We start from the raw sequence: 14,443 nt of genomic DNA, 5'->3' as shown, positions 1-14,443 counted from the left end.
GCGTGTGTGTTTTCCTGTGCTCTCTGTGCTGATTGTGCTTTTGAAAGTGCAGTGAGCAACTACAGACTGAAATGCACAAGGCTTCACTTTATCATGCCAGGAAGCATTTTGGCTTGACAAAGGAGCCTTAACCCCTTCCATGCACACACTTTTTCTGTATAAACACATCAAATGAAAGACAGTGACCTCTTCTCATTTATTTTAAAGCCTGGCAGTGTTAAAGACAGAGTGAAGTTGTACAAATACAATTTACTGTTAAGTATTGCTGCTAAAACCTCGTGCATGTGTATAGTATATGCATGCAGTGCTGGCTATGCCGTGGTAGAGCCGTGAAACAGCTTTCACCACACTGCTTGCTATAGCATTGCTGTGTTCTGCAACCTGAGGTCAAAACTATAAATCTCTAGAAGTTCAGCAGCACAACTGACAGCTATTTCCATATGTTCGATGCACTCCTGGCCAGGGACTTTTCGTCCTGTAGGCAAAATAGATGGCCGCCTCGGACGCTGTTTTGGAGAGAGCGCAGCGTACCTCGAAAGCTTGCTCACAATGCTTCACCAGCAGGTTTTGCCAGCGAGAGTGGAGGGGGGCACAATAATTTGACGTTACATGGTGTGGCACAATACCTTAAAATGCTGCTGCTTCTGGCTTCTATTTACTATGACATGCTGGTGCACCTCAACATGGAGCAACCCCATCTTACTAACATTCTGAATTCTTCTACCAACATGGTGTGGTGTGGCTATCTATGATCACTGTATAAAACCGGAGCAAACAGCATGTCTAAAAGTACAAAAGCTGGTATAGCTGTAATGAATGACCTGCAGTCATCCGAAATGTTCAAAATCACAAGAATTGATCAAACTCAAACACTGCAGAGTTTAAGTAGTCCTGGCACAATTTTTTCTTATGCGTGTGTAGCTGTCATTCAGTTAACTACACTACAAAACTTCAAGTTCCTTCTATGCGCAACAAATATATCCTTAACGCCAACATTTAAACATGTGCCAAAGGCAGTGTGGCCCCGTAATCTGGTGACAACATTGCATGGTAGGTCACAAACAAATGATGCATGCTGCAGTTGTTCATGAGTAAGCCATGCCATTGAAAATTAGGTAATTGAAAACTGAGCATGTTAGGACCACTATGCAGCACAACATTGGTCTTTCTGTCTTGGTGCACACTGTGGAGTGGGTGCATGTTAAAAACCTCAGGCGATTAAAGTTGAGCCGGAGTCTGCAACTATGGCATGCCTCGTAGTCGTATCGTGGTTGTGACTTATAGAACACTAGAATTAAATTAATTTTAATTTAGATGTTTGAGAAGAGTCATAAGAAAATTTATTTAGTGAAGCAAGTCTTAGCACACATTAAGAATCGCTCAAAGCACACGCAGCTTTCAGTGGCATGGTGTGGTCATAAAAGCTGCCATTTGGAACCAGATTAATATAAAAAAATTCAGTCCAAGAGTTTAATGTCAGTGCTCCTTTACATGTAAGCATGAGGGACACATCTTTAAAGGCATCATCTAAATCCTGTGGAAGTATTTATTGGTGAATATCAAATGGCCCTACATCTAAGGAAATTATAGGGTGCTATGATAACAGGAAGCCACAAGATTTTTGTTGTGCACTCTTCTTATAGAGACAATATAGGGCAGCAACAAAATAGTTGGGCTTAGTGAAGAATTCATTCAAGATCCTTGCCAATTTGGCAGGTTCACTATGATTAGAGATAATGAAGGCACCTTGAAATGCATGCCCAAACCTCATCAGCATTGCATCACTTATTTCAAATAACTTTCATTTTGTCATTTTGCCAGATCAAAAGTTCTCAAAAACCTGCTTGACTGGTTTCAAGAACTTTTCGAGAACAGTTTGGTTCCATTCGAATGCAGCATTGTCAGTCTTTAGTGAACTAGACCCATCTTTACTGATATGCAATTAGGTAGATCAAAGCAGATGCTGTCAAAGTGCATGTGACAGAGTGTTTGGAGTAGGCATTCCTGGGTGATGTTGCCAAGAAGGGAGTTGTGAGCTTAATGCACACAGCAGCCATAGCATATGAAAACCAGCACTTTACTCATTTTTTAGATACCGCAGGGCTTGCGCTAATGCTGGTCATACTATAATTTCTACCATATATTGCCCTTGTCATGACAAGTTATTTTTATTGTCCTACAATATATTCCCTCTGTGTACAATCAACATCTCTGCCAAGGACAACAGAAACAGTATGTTCGGAAACTGCAGAATTCTCCATCTGCGGAGGTGGCTGGCTGACTGCCGCATAAGATGCTCTGTGAGCTGGCATTGATGTGTAAATCTCAACTCATCTGCAAGCATACAAAATAGGCTTTGGGATACTTTTACCACAAGAAGAGAGACTAGAATGACTGTTGCCTGTGATATATGGCACATACCCATGACGAGGGATCGGCTAGGATTCCCCATGGATACAGCATCAAATAGCTTTATATTCCCACTAACTTGATAGTACATAATACTGATATGTAACAAAAATAAACAACAAAGTAACTGAAAAACGAAAAGGTCTACTACGATTGAGCCACAAGGGGAAAGATGGAAACATTTGTGTTAATTGTATGAAAAAAATGTGCCTAAGATGTCATCTTCCTAGCAGCAACAATATGATTATGCACAAACTAGCATTGCTCTTCAGGCACACCCCAGGCTGCTCACACCATTTTCTACAAGATTTGAAGCCCAACAGGCAAAAGGGGTGAATACCTTCAGCATAAAAGAAGAAAGTTATTCTATTCGATATCCTCACGTGAAACACAGCAATATTGTTACAAGCCATTTTCACACATTGAAGGCATCAGCAATGTGATGATGACAATTGAAGCACTCATGTTCTTATTTCCATTGCAATACAAACCTACACTTGGTCATATGAAGGTGCATGTGCCAAATTCAACCGTGTACTGTTATGAGGCATATGGAACAGACATTCCAAGGAAGTGAAATATTTGTAATGCAGTTACTTAATTTGTCCAGTCAGAAGGGCAATGCGCTAAATACACAAAAAAAAAAAACCCCTACAGGCCCACTATGCAATGCTTTTGCCAAACTATCCAAAACTTCAATGTATGCAAGTCCACAATGACTGCAGGAAAAGAAGTAAACAAATTTCTTAAACATGGAATGAAAAAGAAATGTTGCGACAATTGAGAAATGAGTTCTTTGCTTTCTAGTGGCACATGGACAGACAGTCGGTGGGCAGAATTTGAACTTGAACTCATGGCAGTGTTGCAGGGGCAAATACCACTCATACTTCCGAGAAGCGTCGGTTACAATGCTGAGTTGGAAGGGAAACTTTACAAATACTTCTTCGGAAGTTCAAGCATCTGACCAGTAAGTATAGTTGAGCATGACTAGGGAAATCTGATCAATTTCACAAATAGCACCATTCCAAAAGAACTGGCACACTGCATTGATTTCTCAGGTGAAAACTATTTTTCTAAAAGCCTCTGCGCGCGTTAATACAACCTGAGGCAGCTTAAATCTAGGTCACATGGAATCGAAAAATACAGCAGTGGCCGTGTAACACTTAAATTTGCTATCTCGCGAACATGAGCGAAAACAGCGATCAATTTCAAAAGGTTTGCTCAAAAGGAAAACTCACGGCCGTAACGCTGCTGCCCATCGCCAGTTGTGTGAATAAAAAAAAAAAGAACATCTGCACGGTCAATAGACACTTCGTCGGTATCTGAAGCAGATCGCTAGTGGATATGAAGAAATGTGCACTGGATAAGAGCGAAACATCTAACCGACTGTCTGACGGAAGTAAGGTTCACAGGATAAGTTTTCTCTATCTGCACCGATAATGCAGCACGTATTGTGCAATTAAATCGCTCGTAATGCGCAGCAATTGCCGCACTCGATTGAAGTCACCATCGCAGCGACGCGCTATTTATTTCAGGACCACGAAAAACAAGGTATTCACCTAAGTACAGCGGCGGTTTACCTGTCGGCGAGCCCCTAACTCGCATATGACGAAAGTAAATGTCACGGAGTCCAAGCCCACGATTGCTCAAGTCGAACAGCGCTCGCGCACGTTATACGCTTTCGACACGCACAAAAGCGCGCCAAGCGCGCGCAGAACGTCTTGCAGCCGACACGGCGGCAATGGCTAATCTACGTTCGAGAGTAGCTCTTTCAAAAAAGTAAAAACAAGCAACAATGTGACGTCACATCCTGCGAAAATGAGTTGTTCTCCTTTCTCACCTTCTCTCAGCTCACGCATGCGCAGCGATCACGGAGCACTCGGGGGCGATGTTCAGGTCTGACATCATGGTCTCATAGTGACGTTGCGCCATCAGTGAGTAGAAAGGCGTCCGCAGACGGCGCTACGGCTTTTCTGCGCAAAACGCAAACGCGCGGCCAGAAACAGAGCCAAGACAGAGCCGACAGCAGAGCGAAAGCGGGAGTATGGTGGGTGCTCCCAGCATTACGTCCTACGGCACACGGAGAGTCCGTTTTCGTTAAACTATAGGCTGCGGCGAGCTCGCAGCGTGGTCGGCGTGGTCTGTGAGAAGTGACGAGCCGTTTCGCACTCGCAACAGGGCATAAAAAAGTGCAAAATCGACGGAAAACTCTGCCTAGGAACGTGCTTCGCCACAGCCAGGGCTCAATACGACCCAAGCTGGCACGACCCAGATGTCGTTTCCCGCACCGCCACCAGGCGCCGCTACTATGCCTCAAACTCCAGCGCAAGACGCCCATAAGCTGGTACTTCATTCTATGACGCAAACTTCGACACTCGTCGCAATGGACCCTGACACCGACAGATTGGCTCGCGATGGTGGGCTCAGCTTCAGCGATTTGAGCACTGACGAGCGCGACCTGCTGCTGAGGGCTCGCACTGCCGGCGTCGCTGCGTACTACGACGGCGGCCGCGACACCGGCTCTGCGGAGCGGGAAAGCAACGAGGGCTTCCCACGACATCACATGGACGTGGCATTCTCGCTGCTTGTTCCAAATGAAAGTTTCGCGATCCAGAAGAACCCTCACAGCACGACGCGATAACCAAACTAATGAAACTCCAAAGCGTGCGCGGCGCAGAGTCGAGCGCGCAGAGTCGAGCGAAAACGAAACCTTTCGAACACCCATATTACTGAAGGATAACGTCAAAATGTTATTTTTTCTTAGAATCGAATACACGTAGACAAGTTGCATTTTTTTCCGTCTTATAATCAAATGAAATGATATTTTTAATACGAGTAGTTGAGTATTAGTAACACAAATTATGAGGAGTGCTTTCGTCATCGGGCTAGTACCGGAATGTCGCTGGGAGGTCTCAAATCGTGTCATGCATTTACCTCAATTTCTCGGTTACTAAAGCTCTGTTCGCGATTATATTGACGCCTTAGACGTTCTAGAACATTGCTCTACCACTTTAACTTGAGTTTCTGGTAACCTTTAGTGTCCCTTTAAAGCAATGCAATGCGCTCGCAGCGCCCTCGGCCCATTTTTCGTTACGCGACGCGTCAGCTGGAAAGCTTGTTCGGTCCACTGGCATTCAAGTCGGGCGGTGGTATGCGGATGCGATCGTGGCGCCCCATCGTGCCATCAGTGCTCGCCTCTTTCTGTATCGGCTCTGCTGCCGTTGTATTCATCTCGGCGAAAATTTGAGTTCCGTTCACTTTTTCCTAGCTTTCCAGCGGCGATGTCCAGCCCGGCGCCAGTGGAAAACGATGTATCACTACAGAACGGCGGGACGGACTGTCGTGTAAGCGAAATCAGGCAGCGTCAATGCTGTTCGTCTTGGTACAGTGGCTAGAATCTGTAGTCTTGGGTTGTGCGACGCCGCCATCATGGCGATTGCAGTGCCGTGCAACGAATACCTAATACTGCCGGAGTAGTTCATCGAGCCATGCACATTTCTACTTTCAAATCTTATTCTGCAGATCGAAAAATTTTAGTTGTGTTTTGCTGGCCGTAGCTCTTTCTAAGAGATTGTAGCGTCTGCCGCTCGACCTCTGGCATTGTTCTGTAGAATTGCTTTACTGTGGAAGGCCCCAGTTCTTGCTATTTGTCTTAGTAGTGGTACTGATAGGTCAGTTTGCACTACTTACTGGTAATTTAGCCAGCATTCACGAGAGGGTTTCGCATATGCAAACATGCATGCATACGTTGAACGAGTGACTTATCTGTGTAGGTGCATTGACGCCTTAAATATATAGCCTTTGTATAATAGATGTGTCATACGGTGCATTTTCCATCGCGAACAGCCCGAATGGGGTCGAATTTTTCGACAGGGATTTGTCCCCTTGCGCTGCTTGCGCTAAAGGCTCACTCGCTCTAGGCCGACCCAACACTGATTTCGGTCTGCCGACAGTCGGCAGACCGAAATCGGTGTCGTGTTGGCCTAGTGCGAGTGAGCCTTAAGCCAGTCATGATTGAGCAATTCGGTCACGATCGGGCTCGATTGCGATCGAAAATGCACCGTGTGACACCCACATTAGATGTTCCAGGGAATGCCGTGGTAACGAATACGACAGGGAGAAGAGTGATGTAACTCGTTAATACTCATAGGAGGAGGAACTTCTCCTTGTCAGCGTGGTTTTAAATTGGTGTGTGTGTGATTGTAGTAATGGACAATTCGGAGCAGGCTTTTAAAGTTCAGCTGTTCAGCTTCAATTAAGGTGTATAATCAAATATTTTACGTACCTAATCATGCTTAGTTACTTGCTTGACTGGTGTGCTACTTTGTGAACCCCTTAAACAGTAGACAAAAAATCGCGAAAGACAAAACGCGTATGTGAAGTAGACTGTTCAATGCATGTTCTCACTTTTTCTCATCCTCACAATTGAGGAACTTTCCAGATTAATGATATAACTACTGATTACAGGGCAGAGATGATTACAGTTTGTTTCACAGGGGTACAAGGGAAGTGTGGGGCATCTGCACTGTTTGAGTCATACAAATGTGGCTTATACCCGTCACACTGGACGTTTTAATGGCATTAGCTTCGAATGACATTATTTGGTTGCTACACAGCGATATGCAATGCCATTAGAATCTAATGACTTCTACAATCAAATGAGTTCGAGAAACTCATTTGGCTTTGCACTCGAAGCGAATGTATACTCTATCCCAGAGACAAGGCAAAATATGACAATGAGCATTCGTAATTTGAGAAGCATTCATGTAAAGAGGTAATTAAAAGCTGTACGGCAGGCTGTCACAAAATGTTTTTACTCTCCACTTCAGTGGCGTCTGTCGGCTGTCACTTTACTAGCCGCTCATACTGTAAACAACTGGGCGCCTCTATGCACGTGTTTTCGGCATCTCGAATGGCATCTGCATCTATTAGATGATCTAGCCTCTTCCTCTCATTAGTATGCTTTGCTCGCAATGCAAAGCGCGCATCAACTAACCACTTCACGTACTGCAACTGAGCATCGTCGTCCAGCGCTGCCATGTCATTCATATTGTTTGTATTCAATTTGTTGGCTATGGCTACCAAGGTGGCTAAGCCTTGTTTTGGCTTAGTGGCCAGACATTCTGGAATTAGAAGATATATATGTGTGTTATTCTAGTGAAGCGACACTCTATAGCTATATTAAAATAGATTTACTTTTCAGACATTCTACACATACCTTGTTCTCTTTCCTCACCAATTTTTTTGCAATGATTGCCTTTGATATCATGACCGAGTGGCATTCATTTTTCCTGTGTAGCACCACCACGTGTTGAATGGAATTCATTGTACCGAACGTCATTCAAATCTAGTGACATTAAAATGTCTAGTGTGACAGGGGTATTAGTGTGGGAGGCACTTTACCAGCTACAGGAAGTATAGATATCGGGCTGCAAGCTCCACTTTTATATCTTCAATAGGTGCCTTAATGTATAGTAAGTGCTCAGATTTCTCAAATCTTTGTCTGCCAGTGGAAAACAAACTGCTCTGCACTGGATCTACATACTTCTCATACTCTGCTGGTATCAAAAAGAGTATCTAAATGTAGCTGTGTCTTTCTTTGTGGTTATCAATGTATGTTGGGGTAACTTTATTGTTCCTACTGTATAATGCTTGAAGTAAAAGGATAGAAAGTTGGGCGAGTTGGTTCGGTAACATAATGCTTGAAGTTCCAAATCGAACGTCACATCAGCTTGAAATGCATTTACTGCATGAAAGCACCCCGTTGCATCCCACTATTTATGTAAAGCTCTCATTCATCCTCTTAGCAGGAGGAAAATGCTCTTCAAACAACCTGCTGGGAGCACTCCGCTGTGGTGCAAGTTGATATGACAACCAGTGGAACATGCCTGTCCATTCCAGATAGGAAAGCAATGCGCTCACTGTACTGTTTCACATTGGCTATTAATACTTTGGAAGACCCTAATGCAATAGTCTCGGCACAGATGACAAGCCCTGTGACTTATGATTCGTTAATTGGTGAACAGTAACGTCTTATTCTTTCAAATGCAAGGCACATTACGAAAGTATTCACTTAAATATATGAGCAAGGCACACTTAAATTTCTAACTGCTTTTTCATTGAACTACATGTAGATTCAAACTCTTAGAGGTCTTTTGCGTAATGTCAATAACCCAGCAAGCACACAAGGCAACTATGGGTTCCTGCCACCATCATGAAGCTGTTTACAAGCACCGGACACCTGTACAAGCAGTGTGGGGTCGTGCGAGCTTGTCTTCAAGTCTCGTCAAGTTTGATGTTCCAACATACACAGCATGTTTGCCACATAACGTGACCACCCAAATGTCCCCTTTGTTTCTCATACCGGGTGTGGGGGTATCTTGGTTTGTTCCGACAACTGCATCATAAATACATCATTGACTTCTACAAAGCAATAGCAGTGACTGGAAGATTCCATTACTGCAGGACCTACAACTTCATTGTTGAGTCTTGCATCATTCCGGATTCCATCAGAACACACATGAAAAAGACGGAAGTGAACCAAGAAGCATGACATGCTGCAATATCTTGTGTAGTGGTGTATCAATCTTTTGCGGTCATCTAGCTCACCTAAAATGTGGCATTGCAAATGCTGCTGTATTCAGCCATACGATATGGTCAGCTTGTTGCAGCCATTGTCACCTGGCATCTTATCCTTGGCTCAAGAAATGAGAATTCTGTTGTCTGCATGGCTTTTGGGCTAGTGATTCAGCTCATTACCATAGGTTTGCAGCTCATGAGTACAAAAAACAGATAGTCAGCCATATTACGCTGCACACATTTCTTTTATTGTAAGAGTATTGACAGAAAATTTTTGTCTTGTTTTTATTTCTTGATTGGATGGCTGTCAACCCAGTAATTAATTATGCTATGGAGGCTTAATTCTTTGAAATCACAACAAATAGTTACATTACTCTTTGATTGGACCAGTTCTAAATGCATGCTTAGTGAAATGCTGCTTCAGTCATGAAACAGGAGGCTATGAAAATGTCACTTGAATTTTAAATGGGTTGCATAAAAGGTGCTGCAATTGAATGTTTGTGGCACTCTTGAGGATTTTGCTATCTCATATAAAACATTTGCAGAAATGAGAAAATAGTCAGGACCCCCCATCCTTTTATCCGGATACTCCCAGGATGAGAAGTATACATGACACCAGTGTTGTGTCCTGTGGGCTTCTCGTTCTGCACCTAAGTGTTAACACCGCCAGGGCAGTGGCAGTCATAACTGTTTTCACAGATGAAAACTACTTTTCCGTGTGAGTGGGCTTATATTTAGGGCTTGCATTCTTGAGCAATGCTCACCTCAACTAGTTTGTTCTGAAAGGGTTCATGCGTAAGGTCAGTCACCCCTTGCTTACTCTAACCCTCACTTTATAAAGCTTCCCAAAGCAGAGCCATGCACATAACTTTGTGGGTATTTTTCTAATGAGGATGATGAGGAATAGCAAAACAGTGCAGGTCAACCATCATGGTGAAATGAGACATGGTATGAATATGCACAGCTGCATATGCCATGAAGTGGCTGTCCACAACTGCGTCTGCGCCAGTCCTGGCTTGACTTTCATTTGTTATTGCTTGGAAAACAAAGAGGGAATTGCCTTTCCAATGATAAGTGCCATGCTAGGTCTATTTTCGTGCTGCGAATACACTTTGAAAAGGGCAGCAAGGCATCGTTATTGAACGACCAGAATCTATTGTGCTCAAGTGAGCTGCTCTGTGGGCTCTGTACAGTGGAGTTTGCCAGCGACCTGTGCACCATCTGTTGCGGCACTGCCAAAACACTGGGAAAGTGGGCAGCTGTTTGGCTCATGCAAAGGAATGCAGACATTGATATAGCAGACACGGCATGGTCGTTCCTTTTTCGGGAAGGTAGAAATGACATGTTCTGCAGCATGCGAGTCCTCAGAAATGTGACTGTGACAAAGGAGAGTGCCCACTATTCTGCAGGCTGATCCGCTGCAAATACCAAAACTTCTTCGCATCAAGCATTGCAAATTTTGCTTCAGTATGTCTGTGAATTGACGGCTGCTCAGTTGACATTTTGCATTTTCTTACAAGGATGTAGGCCAACACAGCCACACAATATTTCAATGAAGCATGCATGCTCTCACAAACCAGCTACTAAGCGCTCCAGGGTGCAAACCATCCTAGGAAGCACCAAGTGCGAAATTACTCCCAGAATGCCTGTGAACCTGCACAACACACCATTTGAATTCTGGAAGATCATGCAATAGCGCACTTTATTTAGCATATGTTTAATTTTTATGAGCATATACCATGGTCGCAGTGGTTTCTCACTTCTGCAGCTGAAATATAGACCCTTTTTACGACAATCCCTTGGCTGCAGCCACGTTTGATCACGAGGTGACGTGTCCATGGCTTGCTTCAGCTGCCTCCATGCTTACAGTGGATGTGCAAGATGCCCAGTGCGGCTCAGCAAACCTCTGTTTCGGTGGATATTGGGGACTAGGTGAACAAGACAAAGCATTGGCCACAGCTTCAGAGCACATGTAAATGCTTTCTGAGTGTGTTACGCCGTGTCAAAATGGCGTGAGCAGCGTATATGGTGCTTGTTTTAGAAGCGGTGTGCAAGATGTATTCCAATCTGTCCGAACTTTCTGCTTGTGAATTAAATCAGAATCAGTGTGTTTTGCTATTCATTCTTTATTTGGCAAACACTCTGAAGCAGTAGCTTGTCATGTTTCTGACTCTGTAAAGTTCTTCAGTGCGGTCACTATCCGATTGTTCATTTTCTGCGCAATTCCTCGTGGCTGTGCTTAGTTGCACACCCGTTCTTGCTGCAATCAAGGGCTCTGAAAGTAGACATTCTGTACTTTTTAATAGCTTGTAGCAAAGACGGATTATAGCTAGACTTTCGCTTATTCTGTGTACTGTCACAAAGCGTTCAGCTTCGAACATTCGTGTGCTGTCGGTGTAGTTGCTGTCGCCCATGCTTTGGCACATTGATTCAAGTGTGTGCCCATGCACTTATTCTTAATACATTGGCGATAGAGTGGGCGTGTGTTAGCATGCGAGTTGAAGTGTATGCGTGTAGGTAACATGCGAGAAACAAGCGAGACTAACTCTTGCGGGTCTTTCAGGGTTGAAGTCCTTTCTTTGAAGGTTAGCGATAAAACTGTGGTGGATGAGTGAATTTTTTTATTCTCAAGTTAAGTCTAGCATCAAGAAGGGCCTGCAACACAGGCAGTCCTCATGTAGCATCAGTCTATGAACTTGGTCACACAGATTCATTCCATTTCCTGATACGTTAGTCATTATTTTTGTAGCCAACTACTGCACACATTTTCCTTCTACTCTGACATCTTGCATCATGAATGGAGCACAGGGTGTTAGCGAACACCCAGTTGCATTTCCTACAGCTGATGGCACAGAAGCTGGGCAGAGGTGGTAATGGTTTCGTTTTCGTGCACTTTTGCTGAGGCAATGTGTGGCATGCCGCCGAAAGCGCCATCGCATACCTCCGGAGCAAACTGCTCAGGGAAAAGGGTCTAATGGTTGAGCCAATGAGCTGAAAAGGCAATAATCAATAATGAGATGTTTACTTATTGCAATGTAATTGGACCCCATTTGACTGTTAAGTATGCGACACCCTCTTGCACAATGAAATTTTCCTGGGCGCTGAGTTGCTTGAGCTAGCATTTAATTACATGCAAATCAGTTATGTGCCCTCCACAAAAAAGTTCAGAAGCATATGTGTAAACAAGATATGAAAAGCGTTTGCCACGTGGCCTGCTGCATTGTGACACATAAAGTAAAAGTCCTCCCAAAGGATCTTGAAAGCACAGATATTGGTGCAATGACTGAATACATTGGAAAGTTCAGCTACTCTGCATGACAAAAACAAGGTGTGGGCGATTTTTGGAAAGAGTTACGACAAAAATGAAGTGTAGCATATTGCAAGGCACATAATGTGTGTTTCTCCGCATGGCCCTGCTATGTTGTTGCTGTAAGTGCTTGATTTTTTAATCTCCGCCTCAAGTGTGTTTGCGAGACAGCCTACCCTTTCATGCATAAAAAGTACCTCTGCGGGTGGATTGTTAGAATGCCCAGTGTAGTTAAAGGGACCCTGAAACAATTTTTACACTTTTATGCAAACAAATTAAGTAGTAAGGGTAGGTCCTGATAATTAAGTGGCACGTTTAAGCAATCTGCATGAAACATTTAATTGAATTAAAAAGGTCAAAAGTTTTATTTTAAGTTTAAAATTTTTAAATGGTTTTAAAAATGTGCATCACTACTGCTCGCAGTGGCGCCATTCCCCCGAGTTTTCAGCTGCCTCGTCACCATCTATGTAGCGGGCGCTTGACGTCAATTGGGAGAGCTATCTGATTGGCTGGTCACATTGTATCATTCATAATGTTTTCAACTTTATGGTGAACAAATGTTGTTAGTAATAGTTGGAAAATTTGGTTAACTAATTTATCATGACACATGCACTTCTAGCACATAGCAAGTGTCGTCTGCTTCTGTTAAAAGGTGCTCCCTGTTGATGTGAGCTGCACAGTCAGTGTTGGTCTCGACGTTTCTTTTTGCGAGCACCATGATGGCCCTGGTTGTGTTGTGGGCTGCAAATCAAGCGATTGGCAACATGTGTCCCTCTTTGAGGCAACAGGCGAGTGGAGTGGCTGCAGCTCATTGTGCTGTCTGTATCCGATCGGCACGAGGATCTACGTATTTTGTGGCCGTCACTTCATGCCAAAGGATTACTACCACATTAGAGAGGTTTAGCCTGTCCTGTATTACAGTAAATCTTGGCAGACTGGGCATTTTGCCAGATGGGTGGAGGGGCAAATGTGAGAAGCCTTCAGTGCACAGCCACCTGGTGATTCAGAGCTCAAGCAGACAAACATGGAGCTAATATAGCAGGAAGCAAGTGTATGCTGTTTGTGTAAATTTGCAGCAGCAGCGTAATGGTGAACATGCTGTATTTTTTAATGTTTAAAGTGTTTTAAGCTTGTTTACAGCAATATTAGGTGTTTGTTTGGCTAGTTCAGCTCTGCACCACCAGGTAGCTGCATAGTGCAGGCCGCTCTAGGGTGCCTGAAGGGTCTCTCCCTTGCCGGTACAAGGTGGGGACAACTACGTTGTCTGCAATTACATATCTCACTCCCCACAGAGCGCACATCTGGTGCACGCATATAGCATGAGTTTTTTACAACCAGAGGCACCTTGCGCACAACAGACAGGTCAGAATATGCATGTCTGTGCTCAGACTGCTTGCAGGCTCAAGCTACATTAATTTTGAAGAACCAAGCTGCGCATTCAAAAAAGATAACCACAGGAAAAGGCGACGGAGACGGAAAGAGCTCTTTCCATCTCCGTCACCTTTTCCTGTGATTGTCTTTTTTGAATGCGCAACTCAGTTCTTAAAGCAATGCACCAACTAGCCCAGCAAGAAGTTCTTCTAAACTACATTAATTTAGCTGTCACACGCTGTCTCCTGTCACTACAACTTCTCCTCAGTGGACTCCTCGGTGGCCATGCAGCCTGCCAGCCGCTTGGTATAGTATTTCTCATTGTGCACTGGGGACCCATCTTGCACTGTTTAAACTTGCTTTCCTTCATCATCCATGGAGAATACCTAAGTAACTTGCGATTTGCTGATGATGTTGCCTTGCTTAGTAACTCAGGGTACCAATTGCAATGCATGCTCACTGATCTGGAGAGGCAAAGCAGAAGGGTGGGTCTAAAAATTAATCTGTAGAAAACATAAGTAATGTTTAACAGTCTCGGTAGAGAACAGCAGTTTACGATAGGTAGCGAGGCACTGGAAGTGGTAAGGGAATAAATCTACTTGGGGCGGGTAGTGACCGCGGATCCGGATCATGAGGCTGAAATAATCAGAAGAATAAGAAGGGGCTGGGGTGCATTTGGCAGACATTCTCAGTTCATGAACAGCAGGTTACCATTATCCCTCAAGAGAAAAGTGTATAACAGCTGTGTCTTACCAGTACTCACGTACGGGGCAGAAA

General features: G+C 44.0%; 1 protein-coding gene across 3 annotated transcripts in view; it reads left to right on the top strand.

The window, feature by feature from the left end:
* Positions 1-5,564: 5,564 nt before the first annotated feature.
* Positions 5,565-14,443, top strand: part of hfp (Poly(U)-binding-splicing factor hfp) — a 208,352-nt gene continuing 199,473 nt past the window's right edge. For all 3 annotated transcript variants that reach the window (XM_075676633.1, XM_075676634.1, XM_075676632.1), the window contains exon 1: positions 5,565-5,753. In XM_075676633.1, coding sequence (XP_075532748.1) covers positions 5,691-5,753 — 63 coding nt within the window. In that variant the 5' untranslated portion in view covers positions 5,565-5,690. The remainder of the gene's footprint in view (positions 5,754-14,443) is intronic.

Source organism: Dermacentor variabilis, unplaced genomic scaffold (genome assembly GCF_050947875.1).
Source record: "Dermacentor variabilis isolate Ectoservices unplaced genomic scaffold, ASM5094787v1 scaffold_12, whole genome shotgun sequence".
NCBI lineage: Eukaryota > Metazoa > Arthropoda > Arachnida > Ixodida > Ixodidae > Dermacentor > Dermacentor variabilis.
This window is presented reverse-complemented; position numbering and strand designations above follow the sequence as displayed.